The sequence below is a fragment of the Oncorhynchus nerka genome, linkage group LG6 (genome assembly GCF_034236695.1).
Source record: "Oncorhynchus nerka isolate Pitt River linkage group LG6, Oner_Uvic_2.0, whole genome shotgun sequence".
Classification (NCBI taxonomy): domain Eukaryota; kingdom Metazoa; phylum Chordata; class Actinopteri; order Salmoniformes; family Salmonidae; genus Oncorhynchus; species Oncorhynchus nerka.
In genome coordinates this window covers 23,380,793-23,405,533 of record NC_088401.1, presented here as the reverse complement: position 1 = coordinate 23,405,533, position 24,741 = coordinate 23,380,793, and the positions used below count along the sequence as shown (strand labels likewise).

The 24,741-nt window shown below is 47.2% G+C and overlaps 1 protein-coding gene across 1 annotated transcript in view; it reads left to right on the top strand.

Annotated features, from left to right (window-relative positions):
* Nucleotides 1–24,741, top strand: part of LOC115131044 (receptor-type tyrosine-protein phosphatase mu) — a 319,957-nt gene that overhangs the window by 162,359 nt on the left and 132,857 nt on the right. The window contains 4 exon segments of the mRNA XM_065019405.1: nucleotides 2,157–2,465; nucleotides 6,227–6,336; nucleotides 15,613–15,814; nucleotides 16,061–16,163. Coding sequence (XP_064875477.1) covers nucleotides 2,157–2,465; nucleotides 6,227–6,336; nucleotides 15,613–15,814; nucleotides 16,061–16,163 — 724 coding nt within the window.

Here is a 24,741-nt window from a genome sequence, read left to right as displayed (position 1 = left end):
ATTTCTTTCAGCACCGGGAGTTTGTTGTGTGATAGATGCAGCCACGCGCCAAAGAAGCTTTTAGTTCAGCCCACAGAAGCTCTCAAGCTCTCTCAATCTCATCAACAGTCGAGGAAAGAAGAGAGGATGTGTCTTTTGTGTGGCAATTTTCGCCCCCCTTCTCCTTTTTTTCTCCCACAATGCTGCTCTCGAATACAAAGACATCCCTGTCCTCTTGAAATCTACGTCTTTGATTTCGTAGAACAATGGGTTGAGCCTTGCAGCGTACTCAGTGATATTAAGAGGTATTTCAATGAAGCATTGATTTGTGCTTTAATCTTACACTCATTATTGCGTTGTAATGAGCTTTGGCCTACAAGCTAATGTTGAACAACACGAAAGATGAACGCAGGGTTTGATTCTGACTTGCACACGTGTCCTCCTCACACACGCTTGCACTACTAAGCCTGTGGTATAGCGTTTCTCCCCTTCTTCTCTTGACATTCCTCAGTTGGAGTGGCTCTAGGTGGGAGGTCAGCCATAGTCATCTTTCTCCCCATGACAGTGAGTGTGACCTTGCTTTCCTCTCACGGTATATCACCTTCACACATTTCCACAACACAGCGCTCCGATCCTGTGTTTAGGAAATTGAATAGAGAGGTTATCTGCTAGCTTATGTCTGTATTCTTGGAAAATACTCCTCATCCTCCCTATATCCTACTTTTGTTTAGTGGAAACGGGACATGATTGAAGATAGATGAAAATATCCAGCCAAATGTGGGATTACTATGGTGGAATCTAAGCCTTGGACAATATTTGATTGATCAAAATCTACATAACAGACACTAGGAGATTAGTGGATTAGTCTGTCGTAATCAGAAAGGTCTTACTCCTTTGGGATGTTGCGCAAAACTGCAAAAGGAAGTGTAAAAATAGAGTAAGAGTGCTGTTAGATATCCTTCCATCCATCTCTTTTGTCTGATCATCTCTGTGATGCATGTAGTTGGCTGTACTTCTCGATTCGGCTGAAGTTAAAAGTTGATGACTTCACAGAGACCTTTCTGGAAGTGCGGAAGGTTCTGATTTTAGTGATTAATGCCATAAATCTAAGGAGTGCGAGTGACTGGCTTGTCAGAATCTGATTTCTGCCTGTAAAACGCCTTCCCTGAGAGCTTTATTACAAGACTGCTGATTAAAAGGTGCTCCCAGCCCCTTTATTTTAATCTCGGCTCCCTCGTGCTCCGAATAGAAATACACATTTTAAAAATGGACTCTATACTTAGATACTTAGATACTTGGATATTCATATAAACCCAGGACAAAATAGAGTCCTGTCCATGAGCTGCATGTTTTTTCAAGATGTTCTCTCAATGTCAGCAGAAAGAGAAGTGGACAATGTTAAACCACTTGGCATGTCCTTTCTGTCTTTGTTGCCATGGCATTAAACCTCACAGGTTTTGTCTCTGACCTAATCTTTGTCGGTGGACATGGAGAGGATTATTCAAGTACAATTGAATGGGTTTTGCCCACTCATGGTTCCCATCCAGCTTCAATTGGAACTTGGTCTCCTTATCAGAGTCCACCCGGGCTTGCCAAATTGCCTATCTGGTGGCTCCCGTGGTCCGAGAGCAGCATGGCTCATGTAACTCTTAAGTGTTAGAGCGCTAAATTCCACAGAGATGGACTGCCAATTTAACCCAGGATGGAAATGTATCCTATTACAGTGCTGTGTGTGGCTGCCTTCACTTAACATGGGAGAGAGTAGAGATCAGATAGAGCAGGAACCATGGCTCTCTTATTAGACCTGATGGGTTCTAGAGGGCCTGGGGTGGCTGTCTGGACAGAAGTGTTGGGAACATGTCCTATTTCCTGTCAGAGTGGGGGTACCCCAAGCATCAGTGGTGGGACCATTACCATTCCCAGTCAGAGCGGGGAGACTAGGTGGTTACACAGTGCCACAGCAGGTAAAGGATGGGTAGGTAGGAGGATTGGGATGTTGTTTTTGATGCTTGCCAACATTCCTAGCCTTTAGATAACAAAAAGCTATATTAAAATAATGGTCAAAATGTTTTAAATATGTTTAATAATCTCCATGTTTGACACAGGCTGCGATAAATTAGTGTTGATGTTATCTTTATGATTGACTAACTTTTTCCCTCCTGTCCCCTTCTTTAAAGACCCCATGCACGGTCCCCGAAGACTGGAGGTGGTGGACATCAAGTCCAAGCAGATCACAGTGCGCTGGGAGCCCTTCGGCTACAACGTGACCCGCTGCCACAGCTACAACCTGACTGTTCAGTACCGCTACCGGGCCGGCGGCAAGGAGGAGACCCGGGAGGAGGTGTGCTACGACACGCTGAGTGTGGCTCCGCAGCACACCATCCGGAACCTGTCGCCCTACACCAATGTCAGTGTCAAGCTGGTGCTGAGGAACCCAGAGGGCATCAAGCAGAGCACGAACGTAGGCGTGCTGACCGATGAGGATGGTGGGTGCTCCAAAAGAGGGAGACTGGTGGGGGGGAAAGAGAGTGAGTGGGGAGAGCGTGGTGGGTGGGGAGAGCGAGCAGGTGGGGGGTTGGGGGAGAGCGAGCAGGTGGGGGGTTGGGGGAGAGCGAGCAGGTGGGGGCGAGCAGGTGGGGGGAAAGAGTGAGTGGGGAGAGCGTGGTGGGTGGGGAGAGCGTGGGGGGTGGGGAGAGCGAGCAGGTGGGGGTTGGGGGAGAGCGAGCAGGTGGGGGGTTGGGAGAGCGTGGGGGGAGTGAGAGGGTGGGGGGAGAGCGAGCAGGTGGGGGGTGGGGGAGAGCGTGGGGGTGGGGAGAGCGTGGGGGTGGGGAGAGCGAGCAGGTGGGGGGGGAGTGAGAGGGTGGGTCGGGAGACAGAGAGAGAACGTGCGTGAGAGAGGATGGGGCAGAGGTCTGGGGAGAGAGAGAATGGGAAGAGGAGAGAGGGAATGGGAAGAGGAGAGAGAGAATGGGAAGAGGAGAGAGGGAATGGGAAGAGGAGAGAGGGAAGGAGATGGGGGAGGGAAGGAAATGGGGGAGGGAGCGGGAAAGGGAAAAATAGAGAAAGCTTCTAAGAATTGAAATAGAGTTGATCCCAACTCTGCCCTGCCAACACTTCCAACATTCAGCCTTTCAAGGTCATCATTGGGGTCTAAGAGACCACAAAAGCATGAGGGCTTGTGTTTCAATAAGGGAAAGATAGTTATTTGAAAGCACTTACATTTACCTTCAACTACATCTACTTCTGTGATGCTTCATTTGTTTTTTTCCTCCTTTGGCGCTCAAGGCCATTTGAAGATTACAATCTCACTCTGCTCCTCAATAGCCCTTTGGAGGTTATTCAAATTGATATCAAACGTTCAAAAGAGACCTCTAATGGAATTATCTGCATGATAACAAGTTTAACTTTTCCAAATGAGTATAGGAGGTGCATTTAATTTGCACTGCTTTTCAAAAAGAAATGTAGAAACTAGAAACCTTTGACCCTGTTATGAGCAAGAAAATGGAATGGTTTGCTTTCCTTTCATTTAACTTTTTTGCCAGTGAGTCTACATTTTCTAGCTGTCCTTGACCCTAATGCTACTTTGTTTTGTTTCCGATTCAATATACAATGCGAGGACCCAGAGCTCTGTATCAGTTTACTGTAGTGTACCTACAGCCATGCTGTAAAGCCTCTGTATCAGTTTACTGTAGTGTACCTACAGCCAAGCTGTAAAGCCTCTGTATCAGTTTACTGTAGTGTACCTACAGCCAAGCTGTAAAGCCTCTGTATCAGTTTACTGTAGTGTACCTACAGCCATGCTGTAAAGCCTCTGTATCAGTTTACTGTAGTGTACCTACAGCCATGCTGTAAAGCCTCTGTATCAGTTTACTGTAGTGTACCTACAGCCATGCTGTAAAGCCTCTGTATCAGTTTACTGTAGTGTACCTACAGCCATGCTGTAAAGCCTCTGTATCAGTTTACTGTAGTGTACCTACAGCCAAGCTGTAAAGCCTCTGTATCAGTTTACTGTAGTGTACCTACAGCCATGCTGTAAAGCCTCTGTATCAGTTTACTGTAGTGTACCTACAGCCATGCTGTAAAGCCTCTGTATCAGTTTACTGTAGTGTACCTACAGCCACGCTGTAAAGCCTCTGTATCAGTTTACTGTAGTGTACCTACAGCCATGCTGTAAAGCCTCTGTATCAGTTTACTGTAGTGTACCTACAGCCATGCTGTAAAGCCTCTGTATCAGTTTACTGCAGTGTACCTACAGCCATGCTGTAAAGCCTCTGTATCAGTTTACTGTAGTGTACCTACAGCCATGCTGTAAAGCCTCTGTATCAGTTTACTGTAGTGTACCTACAGCCATGCTGTAAAGCCTCTGTATCAGTTTACTGTAGTGTACCTACAGCCATGCTGTAAAGCCTCTGTATCAGTTTACTGTAGTGTACCTACAGCCATGCTGTAAAGCCTCTGTATCAGTTTACTGTAGTGTACCTACAGCCATGCTGTAAAGCCTCTGTATCAGTTTACTGTAGTGTACCTACAGCCATGCTGTAAAGCCTCTGTATCAGTTTACTGTAGTGTACCTACAGCCAAGCTGTAAAGCCTCTGTATCAGTTTACTGTAGTGTACCTACAGCCATGCTGTCAAAGCCTCTGTATCAGTTTACTGTAGTGTACCTACAGCCATGCTGTAAAGCCTCTGTATCAGTTTACTGTAGTGTACCTACAGCCATGCTGTAAAGCCTCTGTATCAGTTTACTGTAGTGTACCTACAGCCATGCTGTAAAGCCTCTGTATCAGTTTACTGTAGTGTACCTACAGCCATGCTGTAAAGCCTCTGTATCAGTTTAGCCTGTAGTGTACCTACAGCCATGCTGTAAAGCCTCTGTATCAGTTTACTGTAGTGTACCTACAGCCATGCTGTAAAGCCTCTGTATCAGTTTACTGTAGTGTACCTACAGCCATGCTGTAAAGCCTCTGTATCAGTTTACTGTAGTGTACCTACAGCCATGCTGTAAAGCCTCTGTATCAGTTTACTGTAGTGTACCTACAGCCATGCTGTAAAGCCTCTGTATCAGTTTACTGTAGTGTACCTACAGCCATGCTGTAAAGCCTCTGTATCAGTTTACTGTAGTGTACCTACAGCCATGCTGTAAAGCCTCTGTATCAGTTTACTGTAGTGTACCTACAGCCATGCTGTAAAGCCTCTGTATCAGTTTACTGTAGTGTACCTACAGCCATGCTGTAAAGCCTCTGTATCAGTTTACTGTAGTGTACCTACAGCCATGCTGTAAAGCCTCTGTATCAGTTTACTGTAGTGTACCTACAGCCATGCTGTAAAGCCTCTGTATCAGTTTACTGTAGTGTACCTACAGCCATGCTGTAAAGCCTCTGTATCAGTTTACTGTAGTGTACCTACAGCCATGCTGTAAAGCCTCTGTATCAGTTTACTGTAGTGTACCTACAGCCATGCTGTAAAGCCTCTGTATCAGTTTACTGTAGTGTACCTACAGCCATGCTGTAAAGCCTCTGTATCAGTTTACTGTAGTGTACCTACAGCCATGCTGTAAAGCCTCTGTATCAGTTTACTGTAGTGTACCTACAGCCATGCTGTAAAGCCTCTGTATCAGTTTACTGTAGTGTACCTACAGCCATGCTGTAAAGCCTCTGTATCAGTTTACTGTAGTGTACCTACAGCCATGCTGTAAAGCCTCTGTATCAGTTTACTGTAGTGTACCTACAGCCATGCTGTAAAGCCTCTGTATCAGTTTACTGTAGTGTACCTACAGCCATGCTGTAAAGCCTCTGTATCAGTTTACTGTAGTGTACCTACAGCCATGCTGTAAAGCCTCTGTATCAGTTTACTGTAGTGTACCTACAGCCATGCTGTAAAGCCTCTGTATCAGTTTACTGTAGTGTACCTACAGCCATGCTGTAAAGTCAATAAAATAAAACAAACCATGTTGTGCTCTCACAACAGCTTTTAGGAGGTTCCCTCTAATGTGCCTTATTGAAGTAGTTGAAAGAGACAACGGCAGAACCATGACCGCCCTGCGCCCCCATGAGACCTCAGTTGATCCTTTTCACCAAATCATTCAAGCTTGGTCTGGAGAAAGTTCGCCGCCAACCAACCGCCCAATCTATGGGAATCACAATGTCGATTTATGATGGTGTTAGGATGTTGAAGTGGCTCAATATTGAAAATGGTCGATATTTAATTTGCTCTGAATTTATTTCCCCCTCGTCCCTCTCCTCCATAGTGCCTGGCGCTGTGCCACTTGAGTCCATCCAGGGGAGCACGTACGAAGAGAAGATCGCCCTGCGATGGCGTGAGCCTGTCCAGACCTATGGTATCATTAAGCAGTATGAGGTAAGATCTGAGAAACTCCCGAGCCCATTTGCCCACCCAGGCCCAGCTCTCATTCTCTCTCTCTTCCTCCCCCTCTCTCTCTCGCTTCCTTCCCCCCTCTCTCTCTCGCTTCCTTCCCCCCTCTCTCTCTCGCTTCCTTCCCCCTCTCTCTCTCGCTTCCTTCCCCCTCTCTCTCTCGCTTCCTCCCCCCTCTCTCTCTCGCTTCCTCCCCCTCTCTCTCTCGCTTCCTCCCCCTCTCTCTCTCTCGCTTCCTCCCCCTCTCTCTCGCTTCCTCCCCCTCTCTCTCTTGCTTCCGCCCCCTCTCTCTCTCGCGTCCTCCCCTCTCTCTCTCGCTCCTCCCCCCTCTCTCTCGCTTCCTCCCCCTCTTTCTCTCTCGTTTCCTCCCCCTCTTTCTCTCTAACTTCCTCCCCCCTCTTTTCTCTCGCTTCCCCCCTCTCTCTCTTGCTTCCCCCTCTCTCTCGCTTCCCCCCCTCTCTCTCTCTCGCTTCCTCCCCCTCTCTCTCTCGCTTCCTCCCCCTCTCTCTCTCTCGCTTCCTCCCCCCCTCTCTCTCTCGCTTCCTCCCCCTCTCTCTCTCGCTTCCTCCCCCTCTCTCTCTCTCTCTCGCTTCCTCCCCCTCTCTCTCTCGCTTCCTCCCCTCTCTCTCTCGCTTCCTCCCCCTCTCTCTCTCTCTCTCGCTTCCTCCCCCCTCTCTCTCTCTCGCTTCCTCCCCGTCTCTCTCTCGCTTCCTCCCCCCGTCTCTCTCTCTCTCTCTCGCTTCCTCCCCCTCTCTCTCTCACTTCCTCCCCCCTCTCTCTCTCGCTTCCCCCTCTCTTGCTTCCTCCCCCTCTCTCTCTCTCTCTCGCTTCCTCCCCCTCTCTCTCTCTCGCTTCCTCCTCCTCTCTCTCTCTCGCTTCCTCCCCCTCTCTCTCTCTCGCTTCCTCCCCTCTCTCTCTCTCGCTTCCTCCCCCTCTCTCTCTCACTTCCCCCCCCCCTCTCTCTCTCGCTTCCCCCCTCTCTTGCTTCCTCCCCCTCTCTCTCTCTCTCTCTCTCGCTTCCTCCCCCTCTCTCTCTCTCGCTTCCTCCTCCTCTCTCTCTCTCGCTTCCTCCCCCTCTCTCTCTCTCGCTTCCTCCCCTCTCTCTCTCTCTCGCTTCCTCCCCCTCTCTCTCTCTCGCTTCCTCCCCCCTCTCTCTCTCTCGCTTCCTCCCCCCTCTCTCTCTCTCGCTTCCTCCCCCTCTCTCTCTCTCGCTTCCTCCCCCTCTCTCTCTCGCTTCCTCCCCCTCTCTCTCTCTCGCTTCCTCCCGCCTCTCTCTCTCTCGCTTCCTCCCCCTCTCTCTCTCGCTTCCTCCCCCCTCTCTCTCTCTCTTCCTCCCCCTCTCTCTCTCTCTCTCTTCCTCCCCCTCTCTCTCTCGCTTCCTCCCCCTCTCTCCCTCTCGCTTCCTCCCCCCTCTCTCTCTCGCTTCCTCCCCCCTCTCTCTCTCTCTCTCCTTCCTCCCCTCTCTCTCTCGCTTCCTCCCCCCTCTCTCTCTCTCTCTCGCTTCCTCCCCCTCTCTCTCTCTCGCTCTCGCTTCCTCCCCCTCTCTCTCTCTCTCTCTCTCTTCCTCCCCCCTCTCTCTCTCTCTCGCTTCCTCCCCCTCTCTCTCTCTCTCTCGCTTCCTCCCGCCTCTCTCTCTCGCTTCCTCCCGCCTCTCTCTCTCTCTTCCTCCCGCCTCTCTCTCTCTCCCTTCCTCCCCCCCTCTCTCTCTCTCCCTTCCTCCCCCTCTCTCTCTCTCGCTTCCTCCCCCTCTCTCTCTCTCGCTTCCTCCCCCTCTCTCTCTCTCGCTTCCTCCCCCTCTCTCTCTCTCGCTTCCCCCCTCTCTCTCTCACTTCCTCCCCCCTCTCTCTCTCTCGCTTCCTCCCCCTCTCTCTCTCTCGCTTCCTCCCTCTCTCTCTCTCGCTTCCTCCCCTCTCTCTCTCTCTCTCTCGCTTCCTCCCCCCTCTCTCTCTCTCGCTTCCTCCGCCTCTCTCTCTCTCGCTTCCTCCCGCCTCTCTCTCTCTCGCTTCCTCCCGCCTTTCTCTCTCGCTTCCTCCCCCTCTCTCGCTCTCGCTTCCTCCCCCTCTCTCTCTCTCGCTTCCTCCCCCTCTCTCTCTCTCGCTTCCTCCCCCCCTCTCTCTCTCGCTTCCTCCCCCTCTCTCTCTCTCGCTTCCTCCCCTCTCTCTCTCTCGCTTCCCCCCCTCTCTCTCTCACTTCCTCCCCCTCTCTCTCTCTCGCTTCCTCCCCTCTCTCTCTCTCGCTTCCTCCCGCCTCTCTCTCTCTCGCTTCCTCCCGCCTCTCTCTCTCGCTTCCTCCCCCTCTCTCGCTCTCGCTTCCTCCCCCTCTCTCTCTCGCTTCCTCCCCCTCTCTCTCTCTCTCGCTTCCTCCCCTCTCTCTCTCTCTCTACTTCCTCCCCCTCTCTCTCTCTCGCTTCCCCCCCTCTCTCTCTCGCTTCCTCCCCCTCTCTCTCTCTCTCGCTTCCCCCTCTCTCTCTCTCGCTTCCTCCCGCCTCTCTCTCTCGCTTCCTCCCGCCTCTCTCTCTCTCGCTTCCTCCCGCCCTCTCTCTCGCTTCCTCCCCCTCTCTCGCTCTCGCTTCCTCCCCTCTCTCGCTCTCGCTTCCTCCCCCCTCTCTCTCTCTCTCGCTTCCTCCCCCTCTCTCTCTCTCTCGCTTCCTCCCCCTCTCTCTCTCTCTCGCTTCCTCCCCCTCTCTCTCTCTCGCTTCCTCCCCCTCTCTCTCTTTCTCGCTTCCTCCCCCTCTCTCTCTCTCGCTTCCTCCCCCTCCCTCTCTCTCGCTTCCTCCCCCTCTCTCTCTCGCTTCCTCCCCCTCTCTCTCTCTTCCTCCCCCCCTCTCTCTCTCTCTCTCTCTCTCGCTTCCTCCCCCTCTCTCTCTCTCCCCCTCTCTCTCTCTCTTCCTCTCTCTCTCTCGCTTCCCTCTCTCTCTCTCTCGCTTCCTCTCTCTCTCGCTTCGCTTCCTCCCCCTCTCTCGCTTCCTTCCCCCCTCTCACAACCCCCTCCCTCTCGCTCCCCCTCTCTCTCTCTCTCTCGCTTTCTTCCCCCTCTCTCTCTCTCTCTCGCTTCCTGGGCAGCCTCTTTCAATAGGAAGGCAATGCTCAATTTGGGTCAGTCACTGTGGTCAGATATTCTGCTACGGTGCACTCCCTCTATTTAGGGCCAAATAGCATTCTAGTTTGCTCTGCTTTTCTTTTGATTTTTTTGTCAATGTGCCAAGTAATTATCTTTTTGTTTTCTCATGATTTGGTTGTTTCTAATTGTGTTGCTTGACATTTGCTCAGGACATTATTTTTACTGAGGAAATGTAGGAATCTGCTATTAATGATTATGCAGAGGATTTTCCCAAGGTTGCTGTTGACTCATATCCTACAGTAGTTATTGGGGTCAAATTTGGTCTCCACTTTTGTGGATTGGGGTGATCAGTCCTTGGTTCCAAGTATTGGGGAAGATGCCTGAGCTGAGGATGATGTTTAAGTATAGCCAATTAAAATGTGTGGTTTGTATGTTTGATCATTTAATATAGGATACCGTCAACACCACAGGCCTTTTTGGGGATTGAAGGGTTTGTATTTTGTACTGTAGTTCCTTCAATGTAATTGGAGAGTCCAGTGGGTTCTGGTAGTCTTTTTAATAGCTGACTCTAAAATGTGTAATTGATCATGTATATGTTTTTGCTGTTTGTTCTTTGTTATAGGGCGAAAAATATTGGAGAAGTGGTTTATCCATCTCCATTTTGGATAGATAGCTCTTGTTGTTTTTAGTGTGTTCCAATTTTCCCAGAACTGGTTCAATTCAATAGATTCTTCAATTACATTGAGCTGATTTCTGACGTGCTGTTCATTGTGTATTTTTGCACCGTTTTAGTGTTTCTCATACCACAGTATGAGTCATAATACCCATAAAACTAGTGTCAAACAAGGGAATGGTTCCATTTTTTCCCCCACCATTTGTTTTTCCCATTGGGGATTTTAGAAACGCATCAAATAAGGACTGTGTTTCGTGTAGACCTATCCTTGCGTGACGCATTGATAACCGCGCAACGTTTATCAATATATTTGCCTGCATTTAAGCTGCTAATGTGGCTATTGTAAAGAACTACAAATGCCATGATGATGTGGATGAGACTGCCGAATCGAAGCAAAAGTAAGAATCTCTGGATTAATGTTAGCTAAATAATGTACTAAATAAATTGGCAAAATATATTAAAATGGACAATTCTGTGAACTGTTTTGTGCAAGTTATAAAAACACCATACCTGTTAGCAAAGGTGTCAGCTAGAGATGACATGCAGAAGCTTGCAGGGATTTGTAGATTTTCTTGATGTCCACTTTGGTGCTAATTAGCATCTTCGAATCTGAGAGTAAATAGAGCCAAATATATTGATAAAAATCAGCTTGTCCGAGAGAGATTTACATGGTTATCAAAAGGTAATGCAAGGTAAGCCTACACGAAGCACAGCTCTTATTTTAAGTGTTTCCAAAATTCCCTATGGGATACATGGAAGCTTTTCCCTGTTTGACTGCTATGTTTTATGGGTATTATACCACCACCACTGTGGGGCTTTATAATGAAGTTGTAGGCTCAGGTTTGTCTCTGTGTTTTTGGTTGGATCGGTTCCTCAATTCCTTTCTTAGGTTTTTACATTCTTCATCAAACCATTTGTCATTGTTGTTAATGTTCTAAGGTTGTCTGGTTGAAATGTTTAGATTTGATGGGGAAGCTGAGAGGTCAAAATGTACTTTTTAGGCTTTCTTCTGCCAAGTTTACCCCTTCACTTTTACAGTGAAACATTTTGTCCAGGAAGTCGTCTAAGAGGGATGGAATTTGTTGTTGGCTAATTGTTTTCTGGTAGGTTTCTGCTCTCTCTTTTCTGTCTCTTTCTCTCCCTCTGTCCATCTGTCTCTGTGTCTCTCTCTATCTGTCTTTGTCTTTTTCTCTCGGTCTCTCTCGCTCTCTGTCTTTCTCGGTTTCCCGCTCTCTCTCTCTCTAACACACATCCATCTTGTGCCTGGCAGGAGCTGGGCGGCTTCCATCTTTCATTCACTCCGGGCCCTTAATTATCTAATAAATCCAACCTAATAACCTTAAGGCCTGCATGCACTGAGGCTTGTTAACACAATCTATTACCCACTGAACCCCCTCCGACAGCACTCCCAACACCAGCCCAGCCCTGTGCCCCAGAGTGGAGCTCCTAATACAACTGACAAGGAATTAAACGAGTTTCCCCAACAACCAGGGAGGAAATTAAAGTTACAACTTGGGGCCTTGTTCAATCAGACCCCCGTATACCAAGTTTTGGGGATAAGTCAAAAGTATAATTGTTTCCCTGAGTTTGTGAGTATGTACATGTGGATTGGTGCCCTCAACAGTATAACGTCAGCGGTAGAGCTACAGTCGTAGCCAAAAGTTTTGAGAATGACAAAAATATTAATTTTCACAAAGTCTGCTGATTCAGTGTCTTTAGATATTTTTGTCAGATATTATTATGGAATAGTGAAGTATAATTACTAGCATTTCATACGTGTCAAAGGCTTTTATTGACAATTACATGAAGTTGATGCAAAGAGTCAATATTTGCAGTGTTGATCTTGGTTGTTTGGGAGAAGTTGCTCTCGGAGGATGTGTTGGTACCATTCTTTATTCATGGCTGTGTTCTTAGGCAAAATTGTGAGTGAGCCCACTCCCTTGGCTGAGAAGAAACCCCACACATGAATGGTCTCAGGATGCTTTACTGTTGGCATGACACAGGACTGATGGTAGCGCTCACCTTGTCTTCTCCAGACAAGCTTTTTTCCAGATGCCCCAAGCAATCGGAAAGGGGATTCATCAGAGAAAACAACTTTTCCCCAGTCCTCAGCTGTCCAATCCCTGTACCTTTTGCAGAATGACATAGGACTGATGGCAGCTTCTTTGCTGCCCTTCTTGACACCAGGCCATCCTCCAGAAGTCTTCGCCTCACTGTGCGTGTAGATACACTCACACCTTTCTGAGCAAGCTCTGTACTGGTGGTGCCCGCAGCTGAATCAACTTTAGGAGATGGTCCTGGCGCTTGCTGGACTTTCTTGGGCGCTTTGAAGCCTTCTTTACAACAATTGAACCACTCTCCTTGAAGTTCTTGATGATCCGATAAATGGTTGATTTAGGTGCAATCTTACTGGCAACAATATCCTTGCCTGTGAAGCCCTTTTTGTGCAAAGCAATAATGACGGCACGTGTTTCCTTGCAGGTAACCATGGATGACAGAGGAAGAACAATGATTCCAAGCACCACCCCCCTTTTGAAGCTTCCAGTCTCTTATTCAAACTCAATCAGCATGACAGAGTGATCTCCAGCCTTGTCCTGGTTAACACCCACACCTGTGTTAACGAGAGAATCACTGACATGATGTCAGCTGGTCCTTTTGTGGCAGGGCTGAAATGTAGTGGAAATGTTTTTGGGGATTCAGTTCATTTGCATGGCAAAGAGGGACTTTGCAATTCATTGCAATTCATCTGATCACTCTTCATAACATTCTGGAGTGTATGCAAATTGCCATCATACAAACTAAGGCAGCAGACTTTGTGAAAATTAATATTTGTGTCATTCTCAAAACTTTTGGCCACGACTGTAGATGCCTCTTTTATTGAAAATGATTGAAGTAGCTCTTCCTCTTGTGATATGTTCTCGTAAATCAATTGTGAGTCAGAGAATATACAGTGTGATCTTCAAAGATTGAAGGGACCAAACATGTATTATTGTAGCGAACACTGTTAAAATAGGCAGTTGAAAAAGTTCATCCTCAATCTGCTGGAATTGAAAGCGGAGGCATACAGTACTTGAGCCTGGTTGTCATATGACTTTAATTTGACAGGAGTGTGGGGCATACCTTAGACAGGGTAAAACATGCTGCACTTCATCTGTCTGACATCATCCAGTATTTAGAAAGATAGCAGCCTTTAAAAATACCCTTCAACAACACTGTGGCGTCAAGACGGAAACATCTGGCCCTCTTCAACATTTACACAACCTCAAAATACCCTTCAACAACACTGTGGCGTCAAGACGGAAACATCTGGCCCTCTTCAACATTTACACAACCTCAAAATACCCTTCAACAACACTGTGGCGTCAAGACGGAAACATCTGGCCCTCTTCAACATTTACACAACCTCAAAATACCCTTCAACAACACTGTGGCGTCAAGACGGAAACATCTGGCCCTCTTCAACATTTACACAACCTCAAAATACCCTTCAACAACACTGTGGCGTCAAGACGGAAACATCTGGCCCTCTTCAACATTTACACAACCTCAAAATACCCTTCAACAACACTGTGGCGTCAAGACGGAAACATCTGGCCCTCTTCAACATTTACACAACCTCAAAATACCCTTCAACAACACTGTGGCGTCAAGACGGAAACATCTGGCCCTCTTCAACATTTACACAACCTCAAAATACCCTTCAACAACACTGTGGCGTCAAGACGGAAACATCTGGCCCTCTTCAACATTTACACAACCTCAAAATACCCTTCAACAACACTGTGGCGTCAAGACGGAAACATCTGGCCCTCTTCAACATTTACACAACCTCAAAAGAACCTTCACAACCTTAAAAGAACTTTCACAACTTAATACCGGTTTGAGTCTTATAGCAGTGTGGTTTCCTATAATCCACATTTGTACGTAAAACATAATTGTAAAGCACTGTTCATGTGAATAGGCTACTGTAGTACTACATGTTTCTCCCATCGCAGCGTTTGCCTTGCGTTTGACATGCACTTCCACTCTCCACACAATGCGATGTTAGAGGCTTTTTAGTGAGTTCAAAAGAGCCATTGTACCAGAACCCAATTTATGCTGAAATTCTCCAATTAAGCTGTCAGGTATGCACATAATGAAATGATATTCTGTCACCTCCACCCCCTGTAACTCTGAGCTGCTATTGTGATCAAGTTGGACAAATCAAAAGGGTTTTTTCTGCCTCATTAGACTCTGATAAAGTCAACCCCATTATCATTGGCTGACATTCAGCTTGCCTCATATGCTCTTCAGTATTTGACTGTGAGCCATGCATCTCTCACTCCAAAACAGCATTTTGTTCAGGGTTGGCACATCTTTACTGTACTTTGTCTCAGTTCGGCAGTTGTAATATGGGCTCGTTCTTTGGGGTTTTGCCTTGAAGATGTACAGCTGGCCCTTTGCGTTGAGACGAATTCAGGGCTATTCTACTATGACTGGTGATACAAGAAAACTTTTGTGTGTTGATTAATTGTCATAAGTCATTAAGTACTTCAAAAGCTCTGTATGTAGTACTACGTAGGAGTTGTTCTCTAGGAAATTGTTTCTATGTCTGTTCATTGCATTCTTCAAGTTTGCCAAAGTGTGTGTGTCATTGACCAAAACATGACCACAGTCACCATGGCGACTTCCCCTGCTCCTAACTGAACCCTATCGAATCCTCCTTTCCCAACTGAAAATCCCTCACCCCACCAATCAGTCCTGTGTGTGATAATACTGCTCAATGCTAGCTATCTAGCCTTTTGAAATGATCCAGATGCGTTCCTCTCTCCCTGCCTCCCTCCCGCCCTGCCTGATGAAGACTAATGTCCCACCAGAGCCCTGAGCAGCAGCATTTCACACCTGATGGATACAAATGGCCGCCACCGCACTCCAACACTCCCCATTGTGCTTCTTAATTGGGAATCAGAACGGAATAATAATGGAGCTTTCCATTAGGGGAGACCGAATTATTTATTTAAATGAAGCTTACTGAGAGAGAGGGAGAACTGATAAAGTTCTATGAATGAGGGGAGGGAGGAGGGGTGGATTCGCTGCTCCGCTGCACTCTCTTTCAGAAAGAAATTCCCGGGGCCTCCAATCTCCTGCTCGATGGGGTGGGGGGTTTAGAATAAAACAAGTGTCCCCCCCCTGCCCAAACTCTCGCTCATTCAATCCATCACGGAAATGACATTGGAGCTGAGCGTTTCTGTCTGCTGTTTTTTTTTGCCCACAAGTTCCTCCCTTTTCAACGTTGACTTGAAGGAACCTTCTATGGAAAGTTCAGGCCTAGTTTCACTATCAAGGGCTCTAGGTGCAAACTCTAACTTTGTGTGCTAACTCTTTCAGTATTGTAGTACATTGTAGTTTTATAGATGTACGCCATTATCTTTACCATACACCAAAACTAACCATAGCTATGACCATAGCAAGCCTGATGCTAGATTTGAAACTTTTATATAAACTTGTCATATCCAATCATCTAATCTAGGTTGTGTGTCAATCCACAGATCTCCTACAAGGCCTTGAGCTCCTTCGACACGGAGTTTGACCTGACCAACCAGAGCGGCAAGGTGTTTAAGTTCAGCAACGAGACGTCCCACATGTTTGTGGGTCTCTACCCCGGCTCCACATACTCCTTCACCATCCGGGCCAGCACCGTCAAGGGCTTTGGACCTCCCGTCATCACCCAGTTCACCACCAAGATCTCAGGTATGAGAAACTTTGACCAGGACCAAGTAACCAATAATCCTGGACAACCTACTGTAGAGCCCTAAATCTTCCAGGAGATCCCCAGTAATATATAGCTGTGTTCATTGTTCCTGGGTGTAGCGTTTGTCTGCATTTGTGTGTACTTGCTGTTCTCTGTCTGTCTCTGTCTCCTGTCTCCGGGTCTCAGTCTGTCTTTATTTGTCAGTCAAATCACCATCTCCTGTGCTCATGTGTCCCCCCCTCCAGCTCCGTTGATGCCAGGCTATGACCAGGAGACTCCCCTGAACCAGACAGACAGCACGGTCACTGTCCTGCTGAAGCCTGCCCAGAGCAGAGGAGCCCCTGTCAGGTAGACCCATTCACACATCAAACAGCCCTACACACACGCTCACGTCACACACACAGTGATAAACACCCTGCCCTCACTCCAGCCACTGTCGTCCTCTCCTCCTCTCGCTCCCACAATTTCTTTCACCGCGCAAACGGCCCTCACAAACGGCCCTCACAAACGGCCCTCACAAACGGCCCTCACAAACGGCCCTCAGAAATGGCCCTCAACCAGAAACGGCCCTCCGTTCTAATTGATTGTAATTGGCTTGGGAGGCTGGTGATATTATCCACAACAACATATTTAGTTTTTTAACAGTATCAGCATGTATTAATGTGGGCATTTGATCTGAGCAAGCAGCACTTTTTCCCCCCCTTTTTAAAGATAAGAATAAAGCTGTTCTCTCAGACTCCAAAGATGAGCAATCTCAATCTCCTCCTCTTTCTCTCTCTACTTCTCGATTCTTCCTTCTTCTGGAAGCAAAGATTGTGGTCAAGGGTGTCTCTCCTATGATTTGCACACCTCTGAAAATAAACAGAAATATGCAATACGCTTGCCTGGGAACATAAACGGTGGTTTGGGCCTTTATTTGTCTCTTGGGAGAGAGAGAGAAATCAATAACAGTGCTGGCAGGTTCCCACACCCCAGTTATGTTATCCTTCCTTCATTGGCCACTACTGTTGGTGCTGCCGACGAGTTCTCCACGAAACCTATGTCTGTAATTTGTCTGTGTGTGTGTGTGTGTGTGTGTGTGTGTGTGTGTGTGTGTGTGTGTGTGTGTGTGTGTGTGTGTGTGTGCGCGAAAATGTGTACACTGACTGCATGTGTGTGTGAAGACTGCAGATATGCTAGCCGGTTGGGCTGAGGTTGTCCTTCACACACAGACAGGATATCCTACTACTGTCGTTACTGTAGTTTGCTCTTTAGTCATGAAGTCCTTGCACTGCATTAAGACAACATTATCACATGTTCTGTGCTCCTTTAATCATTCATAGACCCACACAGAGACGACGGACACACACACACAGGGGCTGGCCAGCAGCTAGAGTGATTACATGTTTTAATGTTTCAGACCGAGGAGATAACCAGTTTCTCTACGGGCCCACACACACACACACACACACACAGGACAACCTGTCTCTGTTATCAAAAGGAAGGATAAAAGTATTTTAGTATGAAGAAACCAGCCGGTATAAATAAATGAGCATGTGCTTTAGCACCTGGTGGCCCATCATGAAGTATTTACTATCCACTCCTGTCTGAAGCCACTTTAATGGCCGTTTGAGCAAAGTGACAAAAGACACTGAGAGAAACAGAGAGAGGCCTCTCTCTCCACCTCACATGAATAGAGCCTAAGTTACACAGATGGACGGTAGTGATATTAGCCTTTTTCACCTGTCGATCACATTCTATAAAGGGAGTGTACTGGAAGTTGCTTTGTATAAAAGTGTGTCCTAAGTGGCATATTGTTATTATTTAGATAAGGTAGACTGAGCCAAACACCCGCAAGGTATCCATAAACAGTAGGACACTGGAATTCACTCTCCGTCAAACATAATCCTTTTAATTTAACGATAACAATAGTGTCACCAATGACGTGTCAAAAAAAAAATACCACTACTGTACGTTGAGATTAACACCAAAAATGTGAAGAAAACTGTCAGCCCTGCTCCAATCCTCCAATCCAAATCAGGTACACTTTTTTTCTCTCCCTGATGACCTTTCAACGACTGTCACATGGGCCCATCGTTGCCATCTTAATTACAGTTAACGGGTCTTAATGAAATCACAGGATTCGCTAATTAGCGCATTGAGGCTGTCTTTTGTTGACTGGTAAGGATTCGCTGAAAGATTAAAGAGGGGATTTGCCAGCTAAAATGTTCGCTGGTTTGTATAACTCCTTATAATCCCAGCAAAATGTCTCACCAGGAAAATTAAGAAAATCAAAGGCTGTAAATTGGAGCGATATATGATTAATTTGGAATTATTTGTCATTTCGTGACACATTTGAAAAATTCTGATATTGTATATTGAAGAGCATTATCGACTGTCAATTAAGTGACCTAATATATAGTACTACTGCCTATAGCAATAACAATGATTAATTATGATTCCCAATTTCTATGCCTTTGACGTTTCTTTGAGATTCCTAGGCCTTGGTCACAGCAGTGTTCTGGCTTGACAACGCAGTGTGCATTTTCATTCAATAGGCGATTATGCTCATTAACGTGTGTATTTCAAAGGTCCATGACATTAAGAAGGGTCTCCTTCAAAGTGTAACTTTTGTGTTTCCAGCTACCACCATGATTTGTAGGAAGGTGATCTCGGCACTCTGAATCAAAGTGTGCGTGCATGCTTGCCAGCTACTCACTTGTTACATATGTAGCAGTCTGTCGAGAAGAAAGGTGACAAACACACTTAGTCAGGAGCTCCATATCCCTTCAAAAGATGAGGCGGGTGGGCTGAGGAGACAAGAAACTAAGTTGAACGTCAAGGAGAAAATAGAGGGCAGGAGATAAAGGAGGATGTTGATGAAAAACAGGATTTGAAGGAGTCTCCTCTTTTACTCCCTCCAGCATATTATGACAGAATGACAGTGGAGAACTACACAGTAGGTCTCAAGAGAAAGAGTTAGTCAGAAAGAGTCAGACGAAGAGAAAGAGTTAGTCAGAAAGAGTCAGATGGAGAGAAAGAGAAAGAGTTAGTCAGAAAGAGTCAGACCGATTCTCGGAGTCAGACGGAGAGAAAGATTCATACCACACAGACATGCACAGGCTGTTATAGCACAGGCTGTTATAGCACAGGCTGTCATAGCACAGGCTGTCATAGCACAGGCTGTCATGGCGCACAGACTGTCATAGCACAGACTGTGGCTGAAGAGGTAATCCTCTGTTGCTACAAAGTGGAGTGAATTAAGAGAAACCATGTGAGCTTTTGAGCAATTCATTATCATATGACATCGCTCTTCTTTTGGAGATATTTTTGTCACTTTGTTTTAACATGGAGTCGGTAGCATTGGAGTTGATGTTGTTCATAACATGTTGGTTACCCTGTCAAAGGCTCAAAGAGATCAAAACGAATACACCACATACTATGTAAGAACATGCATACTTATTCGCCATAATGAGAGTCCTCCCTGGCGATGGGATTGAGCCAGACAGATTTTAATGTGAAATACCAGATGTTTTTCCGTGATACAGTTTGTTAAGACTGCAACCCTTCAAACTGACTGTAAACGTTTGGTAAAAGCAAAGAGTCGGGACGCACACAAAAATACCTCTGTCTGTCATGTCGCATTTGGGGCATAATGCCTTGTGAGGGACTGGATCATTGACAGGCTGGTGTTTGAAGGGCGGTCTGTCTGGCAGCGTTACATATGTGGGGTGCTACAATGGCAGCCTAACCAGGGGCAAGTTACTCCTTTAAATGGATTACTGTCAGTCAGGTTCGCTCTCGCGCTAATGTGTCGAATCTGCCGCACCAGGGCTAGGACACACACCACCCTGCACTCACACTTTCTCAGACGAGCGCACACACACGCATATAGACACACACACAAACCTCCTCACCCCCTGTGCCAAGACAAGCGTTTACCCAGCGCTGTGGAAAAAGATTTGTAACGCCTCCTAAACCCAGCATCGCCCCAGCTACGGAGTCAAACCACTTTCTCTCTGTCATCTGTTTCTCTGAGGACAGCCAGAAACACTCCTGAGAGAGGGGGAGTGAGAGAGAGGGGGAGAGAGAGGGGGAGTGAGAGAGAGGGGGAGTGAGAGAGAGGGGGAGAGAGAGAACAGCCCACCTCAGACCCACACCACAACCCCAACACCACAATGGGACACACAACACAGGATCCACCAACCCAACAGACCCCACCCCCTCCTAACATCCCTCCTGTCAGCTCCCTCGATAGCCCTCCTGACAATCCCACCCCCACATCCACTGAGGACACACTAAAGTAAAGCATTGTGCTCCTCATTGACACAAATGGCAAATACATTCAAGAGGACAAGCTTTTTCCCCAACACAAAGTGGCTAAACCCCTCCCGAAGGACCTGCACCTAGAGAACCAACACCAAGAGGACCTACACCCAGACCACACCATCACCAACCACACCCCAACCAGCTAAGACCACCCCAAGCAAACCCTGGCCACAACCTATATAGGCCCCACCATGTCAGACCTATGCCTCTTCTGCCCACCCCATGTCCCCCGCCCCTGCGGCAAGGACCTCAACATGACAGCAGGACATATGCCCAGGCCGTGAGCAGAGCAACAGGCCCAACCCCTGCTATTACACCTGCCCAAGCACCATCCTGTGACCTAAGATGTATTTATCAGATGCTCAACATGCTCTGCTTACACCTACTTTGATGTTCTGGGCCTAAACCACACAAAAACAACACTAGACACTATGGAACACAAAGCTTTTACTATCTTATTCTAGAATATACAAGGACTGAGGTCATCTTCCTTTGGCCTAAAGAGCATACAGACATTGTCATCCAACAAGAAACATGATATAAAGGAGACGGACCCACTGGTTGCCCTCTAGTTTAGAGAGAACTGGTAGTCCCATCCACCAAACTACCAGGTGTGAAACAGGGAAGAGACTCGGGGTATGCTAATTTGGTATAGAGCAGACCTAGTCAAAACAGGAACATTTTACATCTGGCTAGAAATGAATAAGGAAATGATCTCAACAGAGAGAAATGTCCTTGTGTGCTACCTCTATCCCTCCAATAGAATCCCCATACTTTAATGATGACAGCTTCTCCATCCCAGAGGGGGAGATTAACAATTTACAGGCTCAGGGACATGTGCTAGTCTGTGGCAAACTAAATGCCAGAATTGGACAAGAACCCGACACCCCCAGCACACAGGGGAACAAACAGGACAGCATTCCCTCCCCCATATGCCCCCCTAGACATAACCAACAAAAACGGGTCACAACTCTTGCATCTCTGTTGTATGCTGGCTATGTACATAGTCAATGGTAGACTTCGAGGACACTCCTATGGTAGGTAAACCTATAGCTCATCTCTTGGCAGTAGTACTGTACTACTTTATCACTGACCTCAACCCAGAGTCTCTTAGGGGTGTCAGTGTACTGACTGTGAACGTTCTATCAGATCACAGCAAAATCACTTTATTATCTAAAATCATTTTATTATCTATTCCACTTGCTGTGGCAATGTAAACATATGTTTCCCATGCCAATAAAGCCCCTTAAATTGAGAGAAGGGGGGTGGGAGGGATGTGGAGGGAGAGGGAAAGAGAGTCCCTTTCTGTCATCATTGATTTCAAATGTTCCTATATGTTTGCTTTGGCAATGTATGTGGTTACACTTTCCATGCCAATAAAGCCTTTTGAATTTAAGAGAGAGGGAGGGAACAAGATCCCTTGTTACTCTAATTTTGTGATCTGCTCTATCACATTACCACTTGTCCTGTTTAACTATTACCCCAGGGGAGGTAACACATTACCACTTGTCCTGTTTTATCCATTACCCCAGGGGAGGTATCACATTACCACTTGTCCTGTTTTATCCATTACCCCAGGGGAGGTATCACATTACCACTTGTCCTGTTTTATCCATTACCCCAGGGGAGGTATCACATTACCACTTGTCCTGTTTTATCCATTACCCCAGGGGAGGTATCACATTACCACTTGTCCTGTTTTATCCATTACCCCAGGGAGGTATCACATTACCACTTGTCCTGTTTTATCCATTACCCCAGGGGAGGTATCACATTACCACTTGTCCTGTTTTATCCATTACCCCAGGGGAGATATCACATTACCACTTGTCCTGTTTTATCCATTACCCCAGGGGAGGTATCACGTTACCACTTGTCATTTTTATCCATTACCCCAGGGGAGGTATCACATTACCACTTGTCATTTTTTTTATCCATTACCCCAGGGGAGGTATCACATTACCACTTGTCCTGTTTTATCCATTACCCCAGGGGAGGTATCACATTACCACTTGTCCTGTTTTATCCATTACCCCAGGGGAGGTATCACATTACCACTTGTCCTGTTTTATCCATTACCCCAGGGGAGGTAACACATTACCACTTGTCCTGTTTTATCCATTACCCCAGGGGAGGTATCACGTTACCACTTGTCCTGTTTTATCCATTACCCCAGGGGAGGTATCACGTTACCACTTGTCCTGTTTTATCCGTTACCCCAGGGGAGGTATCACATTACCACTTGTCCTGTTTTATCCATTACCCCAGGGGAGGTATCACATTACCACTTGTCCTGTTTTATCCATTACCCCAGGGGAGGTATCACGTTACCACTTGTCATTTTTATCCATTACCCCAGGGGAGGTATCACATTACCACTTGTCATTTTTTTATCCATTACCCCAGGGGAGGTATCACGTTACCACTTGTCCTGTTTTATCCATTACCCCAGGGGAGGTATCACATTACCACTTGTCCTTTTTTATCCATCCCCCCACGGGAGATATCACATTACCACTTGTCCTGTTTTATCCATTACCCCAGGGGAGGTATCACGTTACCACTTGTCCTATTTTATCCATTGCCCCAGGGGAGGTATCACATTAGTACCTGTCCTGTTTTATCCATCCCCCCACGGGAGATATCACATTAGTACCTGTCCTGTTTTATCCATCCCCCCACGGGAGGTATCACATTAATACCTGTCCTGTTTTATCCATCCCCCCACGGGAGATATCACATTAGTACCTGTCCTGTTTTATCCATCCCCCCACGGGAGGTATCACATTAGTACCTGTCCTGTTTTATCCATCCCCCCACGGGAGATATCACATTAGTACCTGTCCTGTTTTATCCATCCCCCCACGGGAGATATCACATTAGTACCTGTCCTGTTTTATCCATCCCCCCACGGGAGATATCACATTAGTACCTGTCCTGTTTTATCCATCCCCCCACGGGAGATATCACATTAGTACCTGTCCTGTTTTATCCATCCCCCCACGGGAGGTATCACATTAGTACCTCTCCTGTTTTATCCATCCCCCCACGGGAGGTATCACATTAGTACCTCTCCTGTTTTATCCATCCCCCCACGGGAGGTATCACATTAGTACCTGCCCTGTTTTGTCTCGGCCTCTGAAAACAAAACTGTTGTTTCAGGGGGAGTTGGTTGCTCAGTCTCCCTCTCCCCTATCCTCCCTCCTAAGTGCTCCATGTCCTGCTGAGCAGAATGTGTTTGCATCAGGGGGCCACAGGTTAGCACTAGATAGGGAGCGTATATGCCTATCTCCCCTTACCTGCTCATCTCCAACCCTCTCTTCCTGCCCTTTCCTATAACTCTGTCATACCTCCCGGGTCCAGGCTCCATCCACAGTGGGAGCCTCCTCAGCAAGTTTCTCTGAGATTTAAGTGACATTTAATCTGTGCAGCTTGGCCTCATTTGTGTAGACCTGCTCCTATTTTATGGGAGGGGGGTGATAAATAAGGGAGCAGGGAGACAGGTGGAGGCTACAGGGGGAGGAGTGCTGTCGATGCTGGCCTCAGGAGATGGGGCCATGCAGTCCCTTTATCCCTAAATCAGTCACAGAGTGGAGGGGGCAGTACTGGACCACTGCCTGAGGGAAGAGTTTGAGATAACTGAAAGGATAGTTTGGGAGGATCAATAGTGGTGGTATCGCTGAGTTGAGACTAGCAAGGGGAAACATTATGCAAAGTTAATTAGACCTCACTAGCCTCCTCCCTCACTTCTCTCCTTTCACCCCCTCATTCTGTTTTTTATTCTGTTCACCCTCTCCTCTCAAAGTCCCGGGTCACCATTGAGTCCATGCCAACGTGGAGGCTGTGTGTAATTGGTCTAGCGTCACATGGGGCGCCACACTGAAACGACGCTGGCAGCGCGGCACAAGGAGCCCTAATTGGTGTCAGCTGAGGTTGCACGACTGAAACAGTGTTTAGCTTTGTTGCCTCTGCCTCTCTCTCTCTCTACCTTCTCTCCCTTTCTGTCTACCTCCCTTTTTTCCCTCTCTCTCTCGCTACCTCCTCTCTCTCTCTGTCACTCACCAGGTGGGTGGTCTGAGTCGTTGGCTGTGGAATGTTTTCTCACCTTTTGTCTCTCTCAAAGCACACAGTCCCACTTCGCTCCCTGCTTTTATAATGACTATGACCATGTTTACAGTCTCTTAGCTCTCTCTCTGCTGTGTTCTGCTCCAATCGGTTCCTGGCTAAGTAGAACTAGTTCTCCATAGGTATATGCTCCTGGCTGACTGCAATATAGGACTGTTGGGTCTCTAGGCCATGTAGAGGGGGTGATTTACACCACCTTGGGGGAGACAATCCTCCCAACCTCTCCTCCAAACCTCCCTGCCTCTCCTGGACCAGTGTCAGCCACTAAAGATTGTCTCCCAGCCCAACCTCATTTGAATTCCTCTCAAAGGTTTCTCTCTTTTCCCTGGGTAGCTACGAAGTGGCCAGTTAATAGCCCCACTTCTTTCTCTCTCTAAGTATCCTCATTGATTGTTGTGGATTGAATGAAGGAGAGTTAATTGAACACTAAATAGTACTAGAACTACAAAAGTCAAAGAAAAAACAACAGTAGTCTGGCCACGATGTGATCTGT